The 23,506-nt window shown below is 37.7% G+C and overlaps 1 protein-coding gene across 2 annotated transcripts in view; it reads left to right on the top strand.

Moving 5' to 3' along the window:
- NFXL1 (nuclear transcription factor, X-box binding like 1) overlaps nt 1–23,506 on the top strand; it is a 51,333-nt gene that overhangs the window by 1,244 nt on the left and 26,583 nt on the right. For both annotated transcript variants that reach the window (XM_074588002.1, XM_074588000.1), the window contains exons 2-15: nt 367–537; nt 903–1,012; nt 2,277–2,410; nt 4,087–4,265; nt 4,428–4,589; nt 4,692–4,792; nt 5,998–6,112; nt 6,471–6,595; nt 7,654–7,776; nt 9,045–9,135; nt 12,278–12,398; nt 13,036–13,192; nt 13,933–14,024; nt 17,271–17,292. In XM_074588002.1, coding sequence (XP_074444103.1) covers nt 367–537; nt 903–1,012; nt 2,277–2,410; nt 4,087–4,265; nt 4,428–4,589; nt 4,692–4,792; nt 5,998–6,112; nt 6,471–6,595; nt 7,654–7,776; nt 9,045–9,135; nt 12,278–12,398; nt 13,036–13,192; nt 13,933–14,024; nt 17,271–17,292 — 1,703 coding nt within the window. The remainder of the gene's footprint in view (nt 1–366; nt 538–902; nt 1,013–2,276; nt 2,411–4,086; nt 4,266–4,427; nt 4,590–4,691; nt 4,793–5,997; nt 6,113–6,470; nt 6,596–7,653; nt 7,777–9,044; nt 9,136–12,277; nt 12,399–13,035; nt 13,193–13,932; nt 14,025–17,270; nt 17,293–23,506) is intronic.

Raw genomic sequence — 23,506 nt, 5'->3', positions numbered from 1 at the left:
TTTTATTTTTTCTTTCCCCTTCATGCTCTGAAAATTGTTTGTGTGGGATGTGTGTGTTTTGGTTTTTTTAAGTATCCTTTTAGTAAAGCATCATTACAGATGTATATATTCTAGTATGTTTAGTTGGATTTGTCATCAGTAATTGACAGATAGTAATTCCTGCTGCGAATTTTATGGATAATGCACAGTAATGAAGAAAATACAGTTTATCTCGTGTGGTTTTGAAAAGGTAGCAAGGTACTGCCCTTAGAAACATAAAATCAGGAAGCTCTTTAAAGAAGAGGACAGATGAAAGTACGTAGAACTGCGTGTGGTGTTATGATTAATTTCATGGTATTAATCATTATTAATCTGTTCTTTTAATAGAACTATCTTCACAGAAGAAATTTGATGAAATTAAGAAGGCTAATCAGGCTGCAGCAAAAAAGCTAGTTGAAGACCAATTTAGCTCCTCATCCGAAGATGATGATGAAGATGCTGAAATAAAACAAGGAAAGATTTTGGCCAAAACATTTACCATTTACACCAGTCAAACTGGTAATTATTTTTTTTCATTTATTGACTCTTATTTCAGTATGAAAGCATAAACAATGTTGTATTACTGGCTGTGTATTAGGTTTTTTTCCATAATTGGAGGGAAAGCACTTTATTCTGACGTCTTGTATAAAAAAAAAAATTCTGTGTTCCCAGCAATGCACACTGGCAGTACTTCTTGCCTTTTTATTGCAGAACCAATTGTATAGTTTTAAAACTATCTTAAGTACTTCTAATAATGTGGTTTTATAGGAATTTATGACTGGCCTCTGTTCAGAGAAAAAAAATACTTTTACAGCAGTCTCAACATGAACAAAACAGCAGATCAAACATAACTTGATTGCTTTAAAAATCTTTATGTATTAAAGATGGAGATGCAAGTGAATTGGAACGTACAAGACAGTACATGAATGAAGCTTTTCAGTCGGGGGCTATGACATGTCTGATCTGCATTGCTTCAGTTAAGAGGAACCAAGCTGTAAGTATTTTACAGTAGTCTTTGTTTACTTAACACTTCCTGTTTAGCTTTAGTTTTGGGAAGTTAGTTACCGTACTTTTAGAAACTTATGTCATTGACTTTGCCCTCTATAAGTTAATGGGGAAATTCTCCTTGTTTTCACAGTATAATTTTATAACAATGTCATAAGTTATTAAAAACATAAAGAAATTAAAACTTAAATTTTCTGCGGCATTTCTCTTACCAAATTGTTATAATCTTTCTAAGCTGACAATTTAAGACATCAATATGTGGAAAGTACCAAAGCCATAAAACTGCATTTCTGTTATTTAAACTGCTTTTCAGCAGCAGGCTGATATCCTAAGCAAAGGGTTGTGATTTCACTCAGGAACTGACAGGGAGAAGTACACTGGGAACAAGATCATAAAGGTTTAGTGATGGAGACAGGACACAGGCAAAATCAACTCTCTCTTAAATACATTTGCTTTTAATTCTGTTCCATTTTATACCTCTCTTGCTCTTTGAACAAAAGACACTATGTTGCAAGCCACACTTCTAATCAAATCTTTTTCTTACAATCATTGTATGTAAATCCTAAAGTTTGAAAGGGGGAAAAAATCTTTTTAGTACTTTTACTACCAAGACATCTGTAGGCCAAGAGCGTAGGTCAGGGAGAGAGGTGGAGGGAGAGCTGAGCTTGTTTAGTCTAGCGGAGAAGGAGGCTAGGGGATGATACAGTTGCAGCCTCTGTCTACTTGGAGTTGTAAAGGTGGCCAAAGTCATGTTCATGGTGTAACAAGGGGCAATGGCACAAACTGGGGCTTGGGAGGTGCAAATCGGCTACTAGGAAGGTAGTATGACACTTCGACAAGGTTGCCCAGGATGGTTGTGGAGTCCCCATCCTTCAGGATTTCCCAACTCTGCTAGGCAAAGCTGTGACTGAACTGAGCTGAGTTGGCAGTAGTCCTACTCTGGGCACGAGGTTGTGCTACATGACCTCCAACAGTGTGTGTAAATCAACATTTCTATGATTATATGAATATTTTGGGCTCCATAAGCCTTGGCAAAAACTTCCCACGGCAGCAGGAAAAAAGATTATAGGTATGAATCTGTAACAGTAAAACTACCTGTATTAATCTAACAATGTGTATAATCTATCTTTGGAAATCCATTTTTTAAATAAAAAAGTAGTATGCTTGTACTTCTTTAGATATTATGGATGTTCATCAGTGGAAACGGAAAGAAACTTAATACAAAGCAATTGGCACTTAAATCTGCCCTGTAGGTCTGGAGCTGTTGTGGATGCTTTTGTATATTTCATCTGGTGTGTATCCAGAAGTGGGCCAAGGACAGCCTTTTCCTTGTGTCTTCTCCTTTGACGGATGATGATTTTGGGAAGAAAGATTATCCCTGGCCATGGTGAGCTCTTCATGGTATACTTTTATTGTGAAATATACGCAAACTGGAGTTTACTTTAGGAAGGAATTGTACCTGTAAATGACATGTGCACCAAAAAAAATAATTTAGAAGACTGAATTTTCTATTGCTTTTTTTCTGAATTATTTTCAAGTTTTCATTAACACGATTCAAGAATATTTCATAGTAAAACCTGCTGCATCAAATTTGTTTTAACCTCTGAGAAGGGAAGGTAACTTATCTATTGTGCCTCAGCTTCTAGTATTTATTTCTGAATGGCTTTACATACTTGTCACTTTTAAAATGGGCACCATGAAATAAAAAAAAATAAAAAGCAGTTCTAAAATAGCAAGATTTAGGGATTGATTTATTATTTTAGTATCTGTATAACTCAAGCATTAAAGGCAGTCTTGCAGTTTTACATGAGATTGTATAAAGGAGGTGATATTGTGGCTGCATGAATAATGAAGCTTGCTTTTTCAATAGATTTGTGTTTGAAAGTACCTTCAAGGTGCATGTTTGTTGTGTGCTTTATTTGCCCATCTGCTTCTATGTGGAAGCTTGTAGTAGTATCTTTGAGATGCAATCCTCTCTCAAATTTGGTTGAAAGTGTCTGGTGGATTTAAAAGCTATAATGTGAGATCTCAGAGAGAAGGTTTGCTTAGGAAATAAGGTATAAAATTGTCGGCTCACAGCGTCTCAAGTTGATAATGCTTATTCTACTACAAACTAGTTTTGTGTTTATAATGAAAAAATTTCAAGGCAAATGGTATTTAACATTTACGCACACAATAAAACTGCTGTCACTATGGAGAAATGATTTATGGAGAAATGATTTATGGACTGTAATGTATTATATAGGGGCAAATTGATATTTTATTTGATAAAAATGAGTACGTAGGTCCTTCAAAGCCTCTCTTCTCTGAATAGAGGCTTTGAATTCTCCCTTTTCTGTTGTCTTTTCCCAGTGTAGCCAGAAATGGGAGCTGCTTTGTTCCTCCTTCCTTGTGTTGCCTCCCTCATCTGTAGTTTGCACCTGAAAGTCTTTAGGGCCTGTGGCACTAATGAGTTCCAGTCCCTTGGTGCCTATCTACCTTTAGGATATTACTTTTTAATATCTGCCACTCTCAAGGATAATAAATAAAGGTGTGCATCTTACAATATCTGAGATACTGAACTGATACAACTTAAAATCTTTCAGATAATATTTTAATTATTACGCATGGTTTTAATAGCATTGTTAAATCCTGTTTTACATAGCTTATAAATTGCTACTGGTAAAAAAACCTGGATTTTAATATCTCTTTTTTTATTGGTTCTGTTTAAGTAGGTTAACTCTTTGTTGCATGCTTTCCTTTGGTATTACTTGACGTAAAAGTTGTTCTGTGTGCTTACTACACTGAATTTTTTTTTATATATTCTTAGAGAAAAAAGACTGCAGTGATAGGACAATTCCTTAGACATTCTAATGAATGTATTGTAAAATCTGACATATAGCAAGACCTTTATTGTATATTATGAATTTGATTAGGTTGTTATTGGTTACAGTAGTTGTAAAAACATTAATTGGTAGGCTGGTAACAGTCTTGGGAAACTTAAATGATTAAAACCTGCTTTTCTTCTTAAAAAATTCTTCAAAAAACCGCTTTTCTTTTCACTCCTTTTTTTTCTTGTTGTAGTCCAAAATGTAGGTTTGAATACAAACGGTCTGAAACTCCCAGTAGGTATTACTGTTACTGTGGAAAAGTAGAGAATCCAGCACTGGACCCATGGCTGGTACCTCACTCCTGTGGTCAGATATGTGAGAGGGAATTCAAACCTTCTTGTGGTCATAAATGTTTGCTGCTCTGTCATCCAGGTAAATCCACTGTGTCTCTTGGTTGTATGACCTGTATTTATGTAGCTGTTACACAGCTTTACTTAAAATCTGCTAACTATATTTAAAATTCTGAGAATAAGACATGTAGTCAGGGCTGCATTTGCTGAATGACCATGAGGTATTCTTTTTTCCTGTACTTAGGACCCTGTCCACCTTGCCCAAAGATGGTCACAACAACCTGTCACTGTAAGAAAGCCAAACCAGTGCCCCGAAGGTGCAGTGCCAAGGAATGGTCCTGTCGCCTGCCGTGTGGCCGGACGTTGCTGTGTGGACAACACGCTTGTGAGAATTCCTGCCACGCAGGTAGACCTGCCGCCTTAGACCTCTGAGTAGTTGTTTTCATTGTTAAGAAACATCCTTCTTTCGCAATTCCCACTCTAAATGTCACTTTCCGATTGCATACAGGAGATTGTCAGCCTTGTCCACGAGTCAGTAAACAACGGTGCATCTGTGGAAGACAGACAGCAGAAAGACTTTGTGCGAGCCCTCAGTGGCAGTGTGATCAGGTATGTGAGGCTGTCCTTTTTAGCTTATTTCTCGTCATTATAAAATTTGATTAATCAGTGTATTAAGGATTGGAATAACTCATTTGGTAGGAAAAGAGTTTTATTTTTTAGGTTTTGAGAGTGCAATCAAAAATACAAGCAGCGGTGTTTGAGAACGGATCTACTTGGTGTCACAAGTCATTTCTGATAGCAGTTAAAATCTTCTGGAATTGTGTTAGGGTTAAACTAGCAGTGAATTTGACCTTGTATAGTCTGTTTTCTTGTACTTGAGGTTGAAACTTCAGCTGCTGTCTTCAAAAATAAGCATGAAACCACAACTTAGTAGATAAGAGTTTCATGCTTATTTACTTCTAGTGGCTGTAACAGAATGAAAGCTTTGTGATTCATTCTTTGAAGTATATTTGCAGCTCATTCTTATGACCAGGGCTATGGATTGACAGACTGTAAAAAATAAAAATAATTTAAAAAATTAAGTGGCAGGGGGAGGTTGCACCAGGAGGTACCTAGTGATTACAATCCCAGTAAGAAAGGTACTTGGCCTCTGTAAAGTGTCAGTTAAAATGCGATTTATTTCAGCTAACGCTATAGAGAAAGGGATTATATTATAAATAATAGTAGGGTCCTTTGGATGCTGAGAACCCCAAGCTGTGCAGCATTGAATGAGCCCCTGATCCATGTGCAGCATGCAGTGCAGACCCCATCTGTAGAAAGGGTTACCCTAGTTTGGTCATTGAAGCTATTGTAGGGTTTTGTTATGAGGAAGCAACTGTGTTCATCATTTCTACTGTCAAACAGAAAGGATGTTCGCATGGCAACTTCTTGTTGCGCTTTTAGATAAAGGCAAGGACATGCAGGTGGCGTAATCACTGGTACCAAGTGGGAGCTGCCTCCGATCTCCTCTGCTACAATAAGTTTATCCTGCGGCCAAGGGATATGTGCAGCACAACACAGGCCTGGGACTACTGAGATTAACTGTTATGTGAACCACTAACTCTTCAGTATACGGTGGTCTTCCAGTCAGGATCACTGCAGGAGTGATCAGTTTTATTTGGCAAACTCAGCGAATATAAGACTTGTTAACAAAATTCAGAAAAAGTTAAATTCCATCCAGATGTCTCTCACCCATAGTTTTCCCCCTTGGGTTGCTTTGTCTTGGTACGTAGTTTTGTTACATTGCATTGACTCCATTTCTCTGAGTTTACCAGGTGTGTGGGAAACCTTTGCCTTGTGGTAATCACACATGTGAACAAGTTTGTCATGCTGGTCCCTGTGGAGACTGTCCTCGTTCTGGGAAAAGGTCCTGTCCATGTGAAAAATCAAGTAAGCTCCTTTTTTTTTTTTTTTTTTATTAAAAAAAAAAAGGTAAATCTAAAGAAAAAGAAGTCACACAGTCTTTGAGAGTCAGTAGTTTAGCCTAATTCTGCAGGGCAGGGTCCATAAAAATTTCTTGCAAACAGTGAACTGTGACAGCTTATTTACATTTTTGCTTAATTCTTTCAAAGCTTTATTTAATACCAGCGGTTTAATTAGGAAGGTGATTAATTGAGTAATTCTAGAGAAGGTTTTAAAGAAATGAGAGAAGATTGGCATTTAAAGTCATAGTACACAGTGCATTTTTTTTCGAAATATTTTGGCTTTTTTTCTAAACCTTTGCTTGTACCTCTCTCTCTTCATCTAGAGTTTACCTTGCCTTGTACAGAAGATGTGCCCACTTGTGGCGATAGTTGTGACAAAGTTCTGGAATGTGGCATCCATAAATGTTCACAGCGCTGTCATCGAGGTCCCTGTGAAATATGCAGACAGGTCAGTCTTACTGTAGCAGGTTCACATTTTACTAGGGTTTTTAAACACTATATGCCTGGAACAGTGCAAGTCTCCTAAGGAAAATGAAGTCATCTATCACAAAATCTATGACTTCCTGATCATTAAAAGCAACACATTTTTCCCTATTCCCCCCCCCGCCCCGTGCCCCAGCACAATTCTGAATTAATAGTTGAGCATTATGTCTCTGAATTGCAGCATGGATGAGGGATTTATTGGTTTTGGTTGGTTTTATTTTGTTTTGGGTTTAATTAATTATGCTTTAAGACAATTTTTTCCCCAGCTCTTCTAGCTTCCTTGCTGCTTTGTCTTACTACACTATTTCTTCATTAGTGCAATCGAAGATGCTGTAACATAACATTATTTCCTTGTTAGTAAAAAAAAAAAAAAAAAAAAATAATATTTTGCTCTGCTCTAAGTCTCTAGGGTGCTTCCGTGGTCTGGCCTATAAAGCTGTTGCTCTGTCTGCTCTCGGTTGTCTCTTCCTGAACCAGCTTTGGCTACAGAGACTATGGTGGAAGTAGTTAGCACATGATAGCTGGGATGAAGGTCAGATAAACCTGCTCACCAACTTCTTAAATTATCTGTATACACAATGAATGAATCTAGTTTACTGTGGAGGAGAGGTACATTTTGGTATGAATTTGTTTTGCGTTTATGCTTGACATCTTGCACTACACACTTGAGTGGTTCCCTTGAAGTGGCTTCCCTCTTGGTGAGACCATGGGTACCGTGAGGTGCCATCTAGAGCACAGTGTTTGCAATAGAATCATGGAGTCATAGAATGGTTTATGTTGGAAGGGACTTTAAAGACCTTCTAGTTCCAACCCCCTGCCAATACCGAAACAAGGTCCCCAAGTAGTTATTGCACAGATAGGTGATCTGCTTGGAGCATGTCATCTACTTCCTGTTGTGATACAATATTTTAGTATTACTCTCCCGTGAACTTTTCTTTACAGCTAGTAGTAGAACGTATTATTTTCCACTTTTTTTTTTGGGTACTAAACATGCCCTGTTTTTTTCCCTATCTTGCTGCCCAGGAAGTTGAAAAACAATGTCGCTGTGGAAAGCACACTAAACGCATGCCATGTCATAAGCCATATCTCTGTGAAACAAAGTGTACTAAAATTCGTGATTGCCAAAAGCACCAATGTAGGAGAAAGGTAAGTGTCCAGAGATCACCTTTCTCTCTCTCAAGAGGTGATAATTTCTAAACGATGTTTAGATAACATTTTTTAAATTTATATATAATATTTTGTATTATATATAAAGCACATCAATCTGTTCTCCCAATTCATGTTATTGTATAGAAAGAAGACTTTTCTTCAGTGTCATTCAGACCAGTTTGCTGTGTACCAGAATCCTTTGAAGAGGATGTCACTCAGGAAAACTCAGTGGCCTTACAAACTGGGAGGGGATTTTGACAACTTTCCAGCTTCAGAAGGCAGTTTTGCTTTCAGATACTTGAGTAGTTGCTGATGCTTTATGCATTCTGGAGTAGTTAGATCAATTTATTCCCTTACTTCGTAGGAAGATCTGGAGATCTCTCATAACTTTGTAAGGGACACTCTTATTTTTGACAACACAGCATTCCACCCCACCTTCTAATATGCATCACTGCAAACAGCAGTGGTCTGACAATTGGGAATCTTGTTTCTCTGCTCGTTTGAAGTCAAAAGAATAGTTGATAGCTGAGACCATTCTTTTCAGTTTATTGATTCATGAAGGCTTGAAAGTTGCCTGCTATGTGTGAATTAAGACATTATGGAAGTTGGACTTCTTACCACAGAAAGGCATGAAAAATACTGTTTCTTTCTTAGGTATTTTTGAGTATTATTATTACAGTGAAGTTACTTCATGTGAAAAGATGGCAAAGCAAGTAAATGAAATCCTGATGTCTTATGCTAAAAAATCCATGTTTCTCTTCCTAATTGACATCCTTTCTTATACAGTTTGGAAGGAGGGTACTTTTCAAGTTAAAAGATGAGGTTCTCTCCTGACCTGGCATCCACCGTTGTGGTGGTGTGATGTGTTCTGATTCTTCCACGTTACTACTTTATGTACAAACAGAAAGTAGATCCTAAAGTTATCTGACCTTTCCTGCAAAGGTAAAAGGTGTATTGTTAGGTTGTTGTTTCTTTTTTTTAAAAAGTAGTTAGCAACAGTTTTGTGCCAGGGAACTTTTAAAATGTTCTTACACTTCTTGGAAGCACTCTGCCTTTTTAGTGTGGTATTATTTTATAATTTGAGTTCTTAAAAAGCATTTTACAGATGGCCTCCTTTCTGTATCTGTCATGAATTTGAGGAAATTTGATGAAATAGCATGCAAGTTGTTTTTAAGAAGTATTGAAAAAATGAGATAGTAGAAGAGTGCAAATTTATATCAGAAATGTCCAAGTTTTCAGTTATATATTTATTTTTTTCTTAATAGTGCTGTCCTGGAAACTGCCCACCTTGTGATCAAGTCTGTGGGCGGACTCTAGGCTGCAGAAATCACAAATGCCCTTCAGGCTGCCACAGAGGTAAGAAGGATCCCTGTAGTGATGGAATATTGTTTATTCCAATAAACAATATTCGTGCTTGCATGACTCTGTATGGTGCTTAATGAATTCTTTCCCTTGTTGCATGTGGGCTTTTTGTGGGGGCGGCGTGTTTGAACGGTTTTTAGTGCTGGTTAGAGCTTAAGGACTTGCATAATGACAACCTGAGTTTTTACCTGGTAATTTTGCTTCGCATTGTTCCTCTGAAAATGCTCTGTCCCCTTTCCAGCTGCTTAATTCAAAATCCATAGCTTGACTTTTTTTCCCAAATAATTCTGTTCACTGAATATGCATAACAAAGTGCAACTACGTATAGGAATGACTGTGCTGATTGAGTCTGGATGGTTTTTAAAAATCACCGTGCGATACGAATGGGCTTAAAATAAAGGTGATGGAATTTGAATGTATATTGCTATCTTACTGGTAAAAGAGAAAATAAGAACTTGTTATGGGCTATATGAAGGGTAACAAAAAAGTTTACTTCTGCATCCAGTGACCTTGGTTAAAAAGATGCTGCAAATGGCCAAAATTACCTAGCAGCTTTTATGCTGGCCAATAGCTTTGACATTTGCTCCGTAGGGGATTAAATTGGAATGACTGAAAAAGTGGCTGCCCTCTCAGCAATTTTCCCCACAGAAGCTGCTGCCCTGCTGAAACAACAACTCAGTACCCTGTGTAATTTCCCTTAGTATTTTGGACTTCAAATTGCAACAACTCAGGAAATAATTCACAACTTGTTCGACCAATCTTTCTTTTGAGGCAGTAGTTCTTAAGAGGACAGGATAGGTAAATGTGGTAGTTGTTGTGGTAGTTGTCCTAGTTAACCTGCTGTTAAATCTATTACCACAAACTGGTGGTTTGTATTTTCTCTCTTAATTGTGCCCATTCTCTTCTTCCCTTTCTCTTCTTTTACCCTATACCCCTACAAAATCATGGAAAAATGTAATTTTATTTTTTTTTGTACTGTCAGAACAAAACTCATAACATTGTTCTTCTGCATTGGTTTGGTTGACAACTAAATCGTAGAATAAAATTCTGGTTGGAAAACTAAGGAGCTAATGCTGCATTATAGGATAAACTTTTACATTGAATGGCTGTTTATATTTGAGAGTGCTTGCATCTTACAGCCTGGCTAAAAGTGACAAGGTTGTCTAATAACTAACAGCAGTATAAAAATCGTAAGTCAGTGCCTATAAGAAAACAAAAGTGAACTTTGAGAACATAAATATCAAATATATACACTTCAAAGTATATGTAATTTATTAAAACACTACAATTGTCAATATTTAAGTGCTAACTCTTGCCAAAAGTTGCATCTAATAACTATGTTATCAGATGATAAATTTAGACAATAACTTCTGTGTGCTTTAACAAATTACAGTCTAGTACAATTTGTCAGAGTGTTTGAAAATATTACTAATAAAGGAATATTGACCTGCTGTCAAGGGGGAAGTTCTCTCCCACCGAGGACTTCTAATTCTGTAGTCACACTCCTTTCTTCAAGTCACGTCTGGTACATTTTGAAGTACCTCCGTGAGGCAGTTTACCTAGAAAACTTGGCTAGCAAAAGGAAAATGAAGAACAATTATTGCTGGGATGTAGCAGGATTACTTAGCTATTTATTTCAAAATATTTATATTCATGTGTTTCTCCTTATACACCAATATTTTAATAGCTCCTGAAAGTTAGGATTATTAGTTTATCTTCAGTATGTAATACCAGGTCAGGTTAATTTTGCAATGAGCTGCCAGATCTCAGTGACTACTGATTTTGAAGGAAATAGTATACCTCCTAGAAAATCACTTGCCAGATCAGGTCCTTTAGAAGGTACCTGATCTCAGAATTATTAGAGCTTGCTGATAATAAGCACTTGGCCTTTAGCAGGGGTCCCTGAAAAAAGGTAACTTAATCTATTCTATTTGTGATTTGATTTTTACATATCTTTTTTTCTTAAGTATGTAACCACGCTTGCTGAAATTTAGAATGTGGTGCCAGGGAATAGAAATGTTTTGTTTCCTACTGTAGTGCATTATAACACTTGATTTGAGAACTATATGCTCTCACCTTAACTTCACGTTTATATGCGATCTCTGCCCTACCATCTTTTTGAGTATGTAGGCAGTTGTTTGATTAGTAAAATACTTAAGTAAATTGTACACAAATTAGCCACTCTGGGCAGCATAGCTTTAGACCTTCAATTTCTTTTGTAAAGCTGTTTGTGTGCTGATAATATGTTATGTTTTAATTTACTTTGCAATATTAAGACTGTATACTTCCATCGTTTTTATTTTGGCAGCTTTTTGTCATTGAGAGATCCGCTTTTTGAAGCGTTGCTTCTCAGATCCTGCTAACAAGTCAGAATTGCTTAAAAGTTGTGCTGTTGATAACGCCTTCAAAGCATTGCGTTCCTTAAAATTTCAGGATGCAACATGATTAGTAAGACAAAATCCCACGTCTAAATTTGTTTTTTTTAGAGGATTCTTACTGCATATTACTCAATAATAAAACTTAGCGGTTGGCACATGATGAAGAAATAGTTTGGGAGAGCTGTAAATTAAAACATAGGTATTTTACAGATCTCTCTTTAAATATATCAGGTTAGTAGCATGAGTAACTTTATAAAGGAGGAGGATCTTTTTTGAAAAGCATTAATTATACCTAGAGGATTAACTTTTCTTTAACGTCGTATAAAATTTGCAAAACTTGATTGTACCAGTTTTTCAATGTCCCTTTTTTCTTTTGAGTATAGATGAAAGATGTCTTCATATGTATGTAAGACTGAAATATAAACAGCAAATATCTAAGTGTTGTGCAATTGAAATTTCTGGGCTTTAATAATGCTGACTTCTTTTTAAACCATGAGGGAGGGATTGTTTCTAACTTGATACCAGTTAACAACTAGAATAATCGAGATTATTGTTGCTATTCTTCAAGAACGGTGAAATCCCTCTTTGCCAAGAGGGATTTGAAACTAAGCAGAAATAAAAATTTACAGCCATCTATTATTTAAATCAAACAGCATAGGACAATTATACCATGTGCATATTCAGAGTTACATTAGTTGCCATTTTTTATAATCAGTAGCTTATTGAGAATATCATGTTGTTAATATATTTATTTTTAGGTAGTTGTAATCCGTGTCCTGAGACTGTAGATGTGAAATGCAATTGTGGAAAAACTGTCATTAAAGTCCCCTGTGGCAGAGAGCGCACCATCAAACCTCCCAAATGCAAACAGCTGTGCAGGTCAGTAAAGAAAGTGTGTGTGTTTCTAGTTCGTCAGTGGAGTTGAAGGTATCCTTAAAGTAGTAAAATATAAATTTAAAAGGCAAAAATTATTCCTTTAATATGATTACAGGTATTACTTCTCAGTTTTCTGTATTCTTGACTATGCAGATGGAGATTAGCAATAATCCTTCCTATTAGACACCTCTTTGATGCTGCAGTTTCATGAGCAGCTTGCTGCTCAAGGGGGATGTTCTGTCCCATCGAGCACTTCTAATTCTGTAGTCACACTCCCTTCTTCACGTCGTGTCTGGTACGCTTTGAAGTACCTCCATGAGGCAGTTTACCTAGAAAACTTGACTAGCCAAAGGAAAAAGGAGAATATATTTTGCTGGGATGTAGCAAGATTACTTAGCGCAGAATAGAATTAGGAGTGAAATAGCTGTTTGAATATGCAAACCCAACTTTGATTTTAATTTAATTGAGAACTCCTGTAGAATTTTACTGCAATATTAACCACTGCTGAAGGTGAGCAGTAAACTCATTTTAAAAATGAGAACTTGTTCATCTCAGTGCTTTGTATTTAGCATAATTGTCCAGTGACTGGAACTTTGTATTTCTTGCTATCATATTGATTCATTCTTGGATTTTACTTCAGTCGACCACCTACCTGTCACCACTCTACCCAGGAGAAACACTACTGTCACTTTGGTCGATGTCCTCCCTGTCGTCAGTCCTGCCAGAAAGCATTAACGTGTGGTCATTTGTGCCCAGTTTCCTGCCATGATGAAGCACTTGTGAAGCAAACTGGCGTAGTAAGTAAATAATGAAAAATAGTGTGTTATCTTTGTTCTGAAGAATGAACAACAGTTGTTTGACCTTAGTCTTATGATGGAGGCTTTTGGAGTTCAGAGTAAATAAATGATCAAGCACAGAGGTATGCATACCGCTTAACCGAGAAACTAAGTGGTTCTAGCTCCTCTGTTGCAATCTAATTAACTTTGTAATATATCTAATGAACTGCAGTTTTCAGCAGTTATAATTACTTGAGAATTTTTGTTAGTTGTATTACAAACATTTAATTTCAAATGTAAGCAATTACTTCTAACATAAGAGTAAAAAATAAATTTTAACTCTGATACTTACTAAACCATCAACGTTTGCACAAGTTCTAAGTGAGAAATTGTTTGGCATCTTTAAACGTGACGCATGTACTGCACGATGATAGTTTCACTTGCTTAGTAATTGAAATATTTTTATTTTTTTACCTCTATTCAATGCTTAGAATTGTTTTGCTGTTTTGATTATTTGTTGTTTTGGGTTTTTTTTTGGCTGTGCGCGTCATTTTTAGCAGTAGGGTCACAGGCCTTCATTTTCCTATCCCTATCCATGCTAAGGATGAAATACTAACTTTTTGTGCGTAGGGTGTGTTGAGATTTCCATTAGTAAAAAGTTAATTTGTTAGAACTGGGATCTCTTTAGGTGATATGTTTGTTTATGGTCAAGCAGATCCTTTTGTGTTTTGTATTGAACTAGTGTTGTTTTATGCTCCCAGCATCAGTCTGCAGGTCCTTGGGAACAGCCATCTGAGCCAGCTTTTATTCGAACTGCGTTACCGTGCCCTCCCTGTCAGGTTCCTATACCAGTGTAAGTATTAAAAAAGAAATGAAATAAAGTTTTGGTATGGAAAGAGACCTTTTCTTCTCATACTGTTGTAGAGCTGGACATTAAAACAACCGTATTTTCCTGTTCAGATGCAATGAGTCTGTATGAAAACCATTCTCGTAAAACTGGGAGCATTGGTGGTTGTTTCATAGATACTTGTGTAGTTCATGCTCACTGTATGAGACGATTGATAGTTTTAGTAAAGTTTGGTTGCACATGTTGTGCGCAATGCTACCTTAAAAGAAAAATACGAAAATTGCAAAGACAGCCACTGTAATTAGGTAGTCTTTGGTCACATACAGGTTTTTCCATATAGTTTCTTTTGTGTTTAGTTTATGGGATCCTAATTTTCTGCATAGTAAATTGCTATTTTGTTTCTCAGTTGTTCAGTTATATGCTAAAGAATGGCAGGTGGATGCCCTTCATCCCATCTGCTCATCTCATTTCTATTTTTGACTTGTGCAGAAGGTTCTCCTCCTTGAGTTAGAGCCAAATCAACTCTTTCTGTGAGGATACTGGGGATATAAGGGAAGATATGATGATGACTTTTTTTTTTCACCATTCTTTTTTCAATTTGATAGAACTTCTGTTTATATTGTGGAATAAGGACTTAGAATTCAACATCTATCTGAAAAAAGATATACTGGGGTTTTTGGTCTGTTTTTGTGTTGTAGTCTCTCACTGTTTTAAACCCTGCATACTTCACAGGCATTAGTGCCTACTTGTTTTCTAAACATTCATCCTTATTGAGGGAATATTATGTCCTCATTTTATGAAGTGAGAAGTAGACAGAGGAAGATGATAAAAAATACCAATTTAACGGCTTATGTAGATGTGTTTAGAACTTTCTCAAGGACTGTACTATGATAGGTTGTACTTCTGTACCTACAGCTTTTTGTACTTCAAAACTGTGACTGCTCAGCACTTCTAATACTTGAGCTCAGAGTTTGAAGGCAGACACCCAAAAGGTGAAAAACGTGTAGCTAGGAACAGTCTGGTTTCAGTGTTTGGGTAGATGCCTGTAGAAACCGTCTAGTGTAGGTCTTCAGCAGAGGTCATTGTGTAACATCGTGCATTATGTAGGGTGCATCTCTGAATTCCAACCTCAAAACCACCTTCTTTAGTCTGAAGACTCCTCCCCAGAGGAGATAAGTCTGCTAAGCGAGAAGGAAAACCATACTGGAAAAGTTGTACTTAATTTTGTAACTAGAGGACGCATTGTTACACTTCATAGTACTTGGGGCGACTTAAGGTTCTACTAGCATTAGATCACAATTCCGCAATATCCGAACTACCTTGATTGATCTTTGCAACTGTAATGTTCTTTTTCTTTCTTTTTTTTTCTTTTTAATGGAAGAGATAGGAGAAAAGTTTCCTGAATTAACAAAATAATAATAGTAAACAAAACCATAGATACAAAGTAATGTGGTGCTACGAAGCAAAATATCTGACACCTTCTTAGACCATTAGCAGGGCTTTTAGAATCATTGGTAGAACAGTGGCATTTGAACAAATATGATAATGGAGAATAGTTTCAATAGTCCTATTCTGTATGAATGGGTGGTTGTTAGTGGGGATTCCGTCCTTCACAGCTGAAGCTTTGCAATACTTTTTGATGTTTTTTCTAATAATTTGGATGCGAGCAGTGAGATTTGGAATGGAATTTATTTGGTATCTGTTTCTGTAAATAGTTAAAAGGGAGTTTCTGGAAAATTATTTGCTGAGAATATTTCACAGAACTTTGAGGCTGGAAGGTACATTAGGATGGGGTCATCTAGTCCAACCTCTTGCTAAAACCAGGTAAACACTGAAGTCAGACCAATTTGTTCCAGCTTTGTTCAGCTAGACCTCAAAAACCCGAGTACATCATTGATTCTACAGCCTCTCTGGACAACCTCTTACAGTGCTTGATTATACCGATTATTTTTTTTTATTTTATATTTTTCTGAATGGAATTCCTGCCCTTGAATGTATTGACTGCACTGTCCCTTAGTGTTGTCTGCAAAATTCGTGCGTTTTGTCTCTTCTGAGTTACTGGGGAAAAAAATTTTAATCAACGTAGATCCCAGGCTGAAGAATTCCACCTGTAACTGGTACCCCAGTAGGATACAAAAAACTAGCCACTATCATTTGAGCCCAGTGATCCTGCCAGTTTGTCACGCATCTGGTAGTTCATCTGACACCAATACATCTCAACTTAAATGCAGGGCTGCTGTGGGGAACCTCTCCTCCACGGATGTAGTAGTTACGTGGCACGAGGCGAGCAGGCTGGTCAAGCAGTTTCCCCTTGCAGTGCAACAGAAGCACGCTACAGTGGAAAGCAGAGGTCCTAAAAAACGAATGAACTGGTTAGAGAAAGATTATCTTGGATGTAAGATAATTGAGCTGTGTAGAGTGAAGAACAGGCTCCTTTGCAACGTGTGCTTCTTACTAGGTGAAAGACTGATTATTCTTGTTAATATCCCGCTGTCCTAAAGATCCTCTGTAGCTATTTGTAGTTGCTTTGTATTACAGAAGTTATCAGGGTTACTTTTTTTAATACTTTTCTAGAAATTTTTAGGAACTGATGTAGAGGTATTTTAGCTTGAATATTAATGACGTTTTCATCACTCTCCCTTATAGGGTTTCAGTAGAGAAATCAAAATAATACTTTGGAAGGAGATGGCAGATAGGAAATCAGAGGTAAAAAGAAAAATAAACTTTTCAAAATAAAAGAGCAAAAGATTGATTTAATTTTTAGGAGATCAGCGTTTGAATGAGTCACCATTTAATACCTTCACAATTCTGATCAGTGTGCATTTTTCTTTCCTAGGGATGGTAGACCATTCTAAAAGGGATAGAGTTGTAGACATAAGGGTAGACTGGGTAGTTCTCTGAAATAACTGAAATATATGAAGTGATATATTAGTAAAGCCAAAGGAGAAGATGTTAGGAAGCAATTCAGGTAATTCTCTAAAGAAATTTTCTAAAATAAAAATTATTAATTTCATATACAACTATGATTAATCTACACATGAAACACTGATTTTTGGGATTACCATCATAAAATACAGCAATCCAAACAACTGCTGAAAAAGACAAGATCTGCTTAGATAGATGATTTTCTTTTAGTTTGCGCTTTTTAAAAATAGATTGCATTATTGTTGTGTGAGAAGCACCAGCGCTGTTTTAAGTCCCTTATTAAATAAATACATGTTTTCTAAATCTCTGATTTTCTCTCTTTGACAGGGAGTGTCTTGGGCAGCATGAGGTGAGTCATGGAAAGTGCCTTTTTAAGTGGAATATGAAGTATACCTCAGTTTGTCAGTCTGCAAAAAAAGAGTATTAAAGATAAATATTATATGGCTTGTTTATATTTTAAAACCAGTGAAGTACCTTATCACAAGGGCTTCCATATCACAAGGTATTTTAATTCCTTTTTGAAGAATATATAACTACTTGACTTTTTAGAATTCTTGGACAGAAATTTAAACTCATGATTTGTGAAGCTATTTGTATATTCCTGCAGTTGTTCAAATTTTTTAGGTTTTTTTAGTTTTAATTTTTTTTGAGGGGGTCTTTTTACATTATACACTTCTTGTTTTTTTTTTTTTTTCTTCATTATTGTTATTATTCTCTCCCTGTCACACAGTTCTTCTAGAAACTGTTGTGTTTATTTTAGAAGGATAAGGAACATAGTGTCATACAGGAAAATTCTCGTCTGACTTAGATCTAAGCGTGTGTGGATGAAATCAGACAATACCAGTCTGATTTCAGTACCAGTACTGTACCAGCTTCTTCAGTGTTACTTATTAGCTTGTCTTATTGGTGTGCAGCCTTTTCCAGGTTCAGATGAAGTCATTGCCTTTTTTGGCTTACATGAGAAGAAAAGCTAATTGACCCTTGAAGCAAAACAAATACCAACATTATTCACAGTCATTTCTAAAAGTCACTGATTGCTAAACTAATCTTTAAAAAAACCTATTGCTATTACAGCTTTGTCTACTAGTAAGTCTGGCATAAATTCACTATCAAAGTGCAGCTAACAATACTGTAACAAACCTAGTTTAGTTTTAAGCTCGTAAAAAAATTCTAGAAAACAGTAAACACTTGAAAATATTTACAGATACCCCTCCCCCCCCTTTTTTTTTTACTTTGAACTTCTTTAATAATCTTTTGGTATGTGTTGTAATGGTGGCTTGATTGTGTGATGGCAACACCTACAAATGTTGTTAACAAAGTTTATATATCCCCAGTCTGTTTGCGCAGCATCCTTATTAATCCAAGCAAGGTGTGAATACAGCTTCCAGAGAGCTACTTTGCAGCTTGTCGGTTGCTAACGAAAAATGTGCTGTGAAAATGGATGAAAAGAACAACTGTGCTTTCTTGTTTGTTGTTGAGACAGATGGGTTTTGTTTTTGCTTTCCACAGTAAAACTTGCAAGTGTCTCAGCCAAGGTTTTATAGAGTCAATGACGTGTTTTGTGATAGGACATATGGAATCTCACCCTAACTTTCATGAATTTATGTATAAACAAAATATCAGCTGTGGTATATAATTTGTGGTATATAATTTTGGGTTTGGTACTGTTCAGATGTACATGGTTGTAAAGTTTGTCCCTCCTTGTAACAGAGGACAGCACAGCTCTTCTATGTAGTGAAAATGGTTCCAGTTACTGCATATTACTACATACACTCACTACAATTACTACACAGACTCACAGGGGTTGTGGTAGGATGAGGGGTGTAACGGTTTTCATCTGAAAGTGGGGAGATTTAGATTAGATATCAGGAAGAAATTCTTTACTGTGAGGGTGGTGAGATGCTGGAACAGGTTGCCCAGGGAAGTTGTCAATGTCCCATCGCTGGAGGTGTTCAAGGCCAGGCTGGATGGGGCTTTGAGCAGCCTGGTCTAGTGGGAGGTGTCCCTGCCCATGGCAGGGGGGTTGGAACTAGGTGATCTTCAGGGTCCCTTCCAACCCAAACCATTCTATGATTCTGTATTTATAACTATTTATTTCAGAATAATTAACAAAAATTAAAACAATCCCTTCTTTGTTGACAATTTCGGATTTATTGATGCTATATGATATTTTGGATTAAACCTTCCTTCTCTCAGCCAGCAGAGCGCAGTGCTTCCTTCCTCCTGAAGTTCAGCAGTTTCTGGAATGGAATGAAGTGTCCTAATCTTTGAGGTTTTGATAGTAGTCAAGGAAAAGAATGATTTGTTAATGTGTGTGTGAGGGGCGGGTGCCTACAGTGTGTTTTCTGTGCATTGTGTGTTTTTATGTTGTTCTGGGATCTCTTAAAAAGAAGAAAACCAAATATGTAGTCTGTTCAGTGTTTTACAGCTGCGTTGGCTCTTAAGTAATCTCACCTCAAACTAATTTACTTCTGTTAATGAGGTAAAACGTATGTATGTATGTATGAACACTTCCCTCCTGTAGTAGCTTCCAGCCCCTGAGGGGTTTTTCATTGGGAAAAGTGAACTTTTTATGGGTGATGAAAGCAGCAATTTTCTCAAACTAAGTTTTGCTGTGAAGAGGGGCTCATTGCTGAACCATGTTACTACTTACGTTGGACTGTTGTTACACCTCCTATACTGGAGGAGGTATAAAAGAAACAAACTAGGAGTGAAATGAGTTATAAAGGCTTCTTGTATTTTACTAGGATGCCTGCAGATGATGAGTAGAAGAGAGAATGAAAGCAAACAGTTTAGGAGTTGTATAATAAGCAAATCTACTGTGTTTACAGTTTTACTTGGACAGTAACTTTAATTTGTGTAGGTATTGGAGTTGGTTGTTTTGTTGGGTTTTTTTGTGGTTTGTTTTGGTGGTTTGTTTTTTTTTTTAAATTTCACTTTGGCTTTTAGCTTAAAAAGTATTTCTACGGGTTTGACTTAATTCGAGTTCTTACGTGTCTTTGGGTATTTAGAAGAAGCAATTTATCGCTTGAAACAGCAGACTTAAAACAACTTTTCAGATTATATAATTGTATAAAATCCATGTTCAGTGGAGGTATGATTCTACGTGATGAATTTTTTTAGGTTAAAACCTAAAATAATATTTCTTTTAGCTACGTTGTGCAGCCTTCTTTTAAATAATTTTACTGTGCAAGTTTTGGATGTTTTTACATATATTTAGAAAAATTAATAACTTCATTCTTTGATCTGTAGGTGCTTAAAAGTAGCTCTCAATTTTGTTTCAGGTTATAGGTCAGAAAAATCACTTACCAACAGTTGCTGCCACCTCAAAATGAAAACTTGGTGGTTTACTTTTTCTTTGAACTGCTGTAAGCATTGGCATTTCATAGCAATAGCATACGTGTGCTCTTTTAAAATCAGATTATGAGAGATAATGTTTATATTCAAAATCTATTTTTATGGAAGAACATTAATTAAAGCCCATACAAGATAAATGAGGGGAAAAAACAGGAAATCTTAACTGGATATGGTATAAATTTATCTGCTGTATTTAATTCTCTCATAGTTGCTTCATTTCATTAAATGTTCTAGGGGAAGGGAAACATTCTGTTTTTGTTTCAGTGATGGGTATTTTGAATATCCTGTGATATCAGTCTTGTTCTCAGGCAGATAGAACTCTTTTTTCTTCTTGGGTTTGTTTTGGGGTGGGTTGTTTTTTTTTTGGTAGGAATTTGATGCTATGTTTTATTATTCTAAGTTGGTTTTTTAGTTGTGGTTCAGTTATAAGAGGAAGACCATTACTCTGCCTCTAGGTAAAATTTTATGTAAAACTTGATGAGATTAATCTTTATGGCTAAATACCTTATGAATATATCCAAAACTTCTCTGCCCTATTGTACTTGATTTTTTTATTTTCATATTTCAATTGTTGTATCTGTTAGTTGCTTTTATGCATTTGAGAGATGTGCTGGAAAGCTTCTGAAAGTTGTCTTGTCCTTTTTTCCTTGCCTTCCTTTCCTTTCCTTATCCCATGGAAGACCTGTGGTCTTTTTTGTTTTGTTTTTTTTTCTTCTTCCAATCGGCTTTCATAAAATACTTCTGGTTCTCATCTGTGTTCTTTATTCTTTAGCTCATAAGCCTCCTGGAGTTTGTGGCTTCTTTGATATTCGTCTTTGTAACAAGAGCAGCGACCTCCATTTAGCTATTTCAGAAATGCATTCCAACTATAGAAAGCAAAACTTTTCTCTACTTTGTCCTTTGGATTTATTACTAATATCCACAACAGATTGACTTGTCAAGAAGCAGAAACAAAATTTTAAAATATATTGTAGGTTTAAATTGAAATTCTTTTGCTTTTGGCTACAATGTCAATTGATTCCAGAAGACTCTCTTATCTTTTCTTGGACTCAAGACTTGGGAAACTCAGTGAGTGGGGCAAGCTGAAGCTGTGCTGGATGCAGCCAGAGGGCTGGGATGTTCTCTGCAGTTGGCTGACTGAAAGCTGCCACTGATGTCTGCTGGCTTGTGGTCTTCCCTGCCCCTGGCTTCATCCAACGCTGCAGCTCATCTGGTGTACTTTCCTCCTGTGCTCGGCACTGGTGAGGCTCTACCTCGAGTGCTGTGTCCAGTTTTGGGCCCCTCGCTACAAGAAAGACATTGAGGTGCTGGAGCGTGTCCAGAGAAGGGCAGTGAAGCTGGTGAGGGGTCTGGAGCACAAGCCTTATGAGGAGCGGGTGAGGGAGCTGGGGGTGTTCAGCCTGGAGAAAAGGAGGCTGAGGGGAGACCTTATCGCTCTCTACAGCTCCCTGAAAGGAGGGTGTAGCCAGGTGGGGGTCGGTCTCTTCTCCCAAGTAACAGGAGATGGGACAAGAGGAAGTGACTTCAAGTTGCACCAGGGGAGGTTTAGACTGGATATTAGGAAAAATTTCTTCGCCGAAAGTGTTACCAAGCTTTGGAATAGGGTGCCCAGGGAAGTGGTGGATCTGCCATCCCTGGAGATATTTAAAAGATGGGTAGGCATAGTGCTTAGAGATATGGTTTAGTGATGGTTTTTGTCAGAGTTAGGTTGATGGTTGGACTAGATGATCTGAAACGTCCCTTCCAACCTAGGCGATTCTATGATTATACTTGAGGGAGGCTACCAGAAGGGATGCTCCACTTCTGCCTTTGTGCTCCTGCCAGTTCTCTTTAACTGGAGCTAGTGGTTATGTCCTTATCTGATAGAAGGCTAACTCTTGGTAAAAGGTGTCCCATCAGCATATTGAACTGTGCAGGCTGTTACTGCCCTGATCTGCTGTAGCTGCATGAATCACAGAATCATTTAGGTTGGAAAAGACCCTTGGGATCATCGAGTCCAACCATCAGCTCCACTCTACAAAGTTCTCCCTTACACCATATCCCTTAACACCACAGCTAAACGACTCTTAAACACATCCAGGGATGGTGACTCCACCACCTCCCTGGGCAGCCTATTCCAGTGTCTGACCACTCTTTCTGTGAAGAATTCTTTCCTAATGACCAGCCTAAACCTACCCTGCTGCAGCTTGAAGCCATTCCCTCTTGTTCTATCGCTAATTACCTGTGAGAAGAGACCAGCACCAACCTCTCTACAGTGTCCTTTCAAGTAATTGTAGAGAGTGATGAGGTCTCCCCTCTGCCTCCTCTTCCTCAAACTAAACAGTCCCAGCTCCTTCAATTGCTCCTCATAAGATTTATTCTCCAGGCCCTTCACCAGCTTCGTTGCCCTCCTCTGCACTCGCGCCAGCACCTCGATATCTCTCTCATATTGAGGTGCCCAGAACTGGGCACAATACTCAAGGGGTGGCCTCACCAGTGCTGAGTACAGGGGGACAATCACCTCCCTCCTTCTGCTGGTCACACTGTTTCTAATACAAGCCAGGATGCCATTGGCCCTCTTGGCCACCTGGGCACACTGCTGGCTCATGTTCAGCTGCTTGTCAGTCAGAACCCCCAGGTCCTTTTCTGCCAGGCAGCTCTCCAGCCACACTGCCCCAAGCCTGTAGCGATGCGTGGGGTTGTTGTGGCCCAAGTGCAGGACCTGGCACTTGTCCTTGTTGAAGCTCATTCCGTTAGCATTGGCCCATCGGTCCAATCTATCCAAGTCTCTCTGTAGAGCCTCCCTATCCTCATGTAGATCAACACCCCCGCTTAGCTTCGCGTCATCTGCAAACTTGCTGATGATACACCCTATGTCCTTATCAAGGTCATCAATAAAGATGTTAAACAGAAGTGGTCCCAACACTGAGCCCTGAGGGACACCACTTGTGACCGGCCGCCAGCTGGATTTAACTCCATTGACCACCACTCTTTGGGACCACCCATCCGGCCAGTGCTTGATCCAGCAGATCGTATGCTCATCCAGGCCGTGAGCCGCCAGTTTTTCCATGAGAATTCTGTGGGGGACAGTGTCAAATGCTTTTCGAAAGTCTAGGTAGACAATGTCCACAGCCTTTCCCTTATCCAATAATCGGGTCATCTTGTCACAGAAGGAGATCAGGTTCGTCAGGCAGGAACCAGTAGCATGAGCTGCAGCAGAACCAGTA

Source organism: Larus michahellis, chromosome 5, assembly GCF_964199755.1.
Source record: "Larus michahellis chromosome 5, bLarMic1.1, whole genome shotgun sequence".
NCBI lineage: Eukaryota > Metazoa > Chordata > Aves > Charadriiformes > Laridae > Larus > Larus michahellis.
The sequence above is the reverse complement of the archived record's forward strand: the minus strand, read 5'-3'. Positions and strand labels throughout refer to the sequence as shown.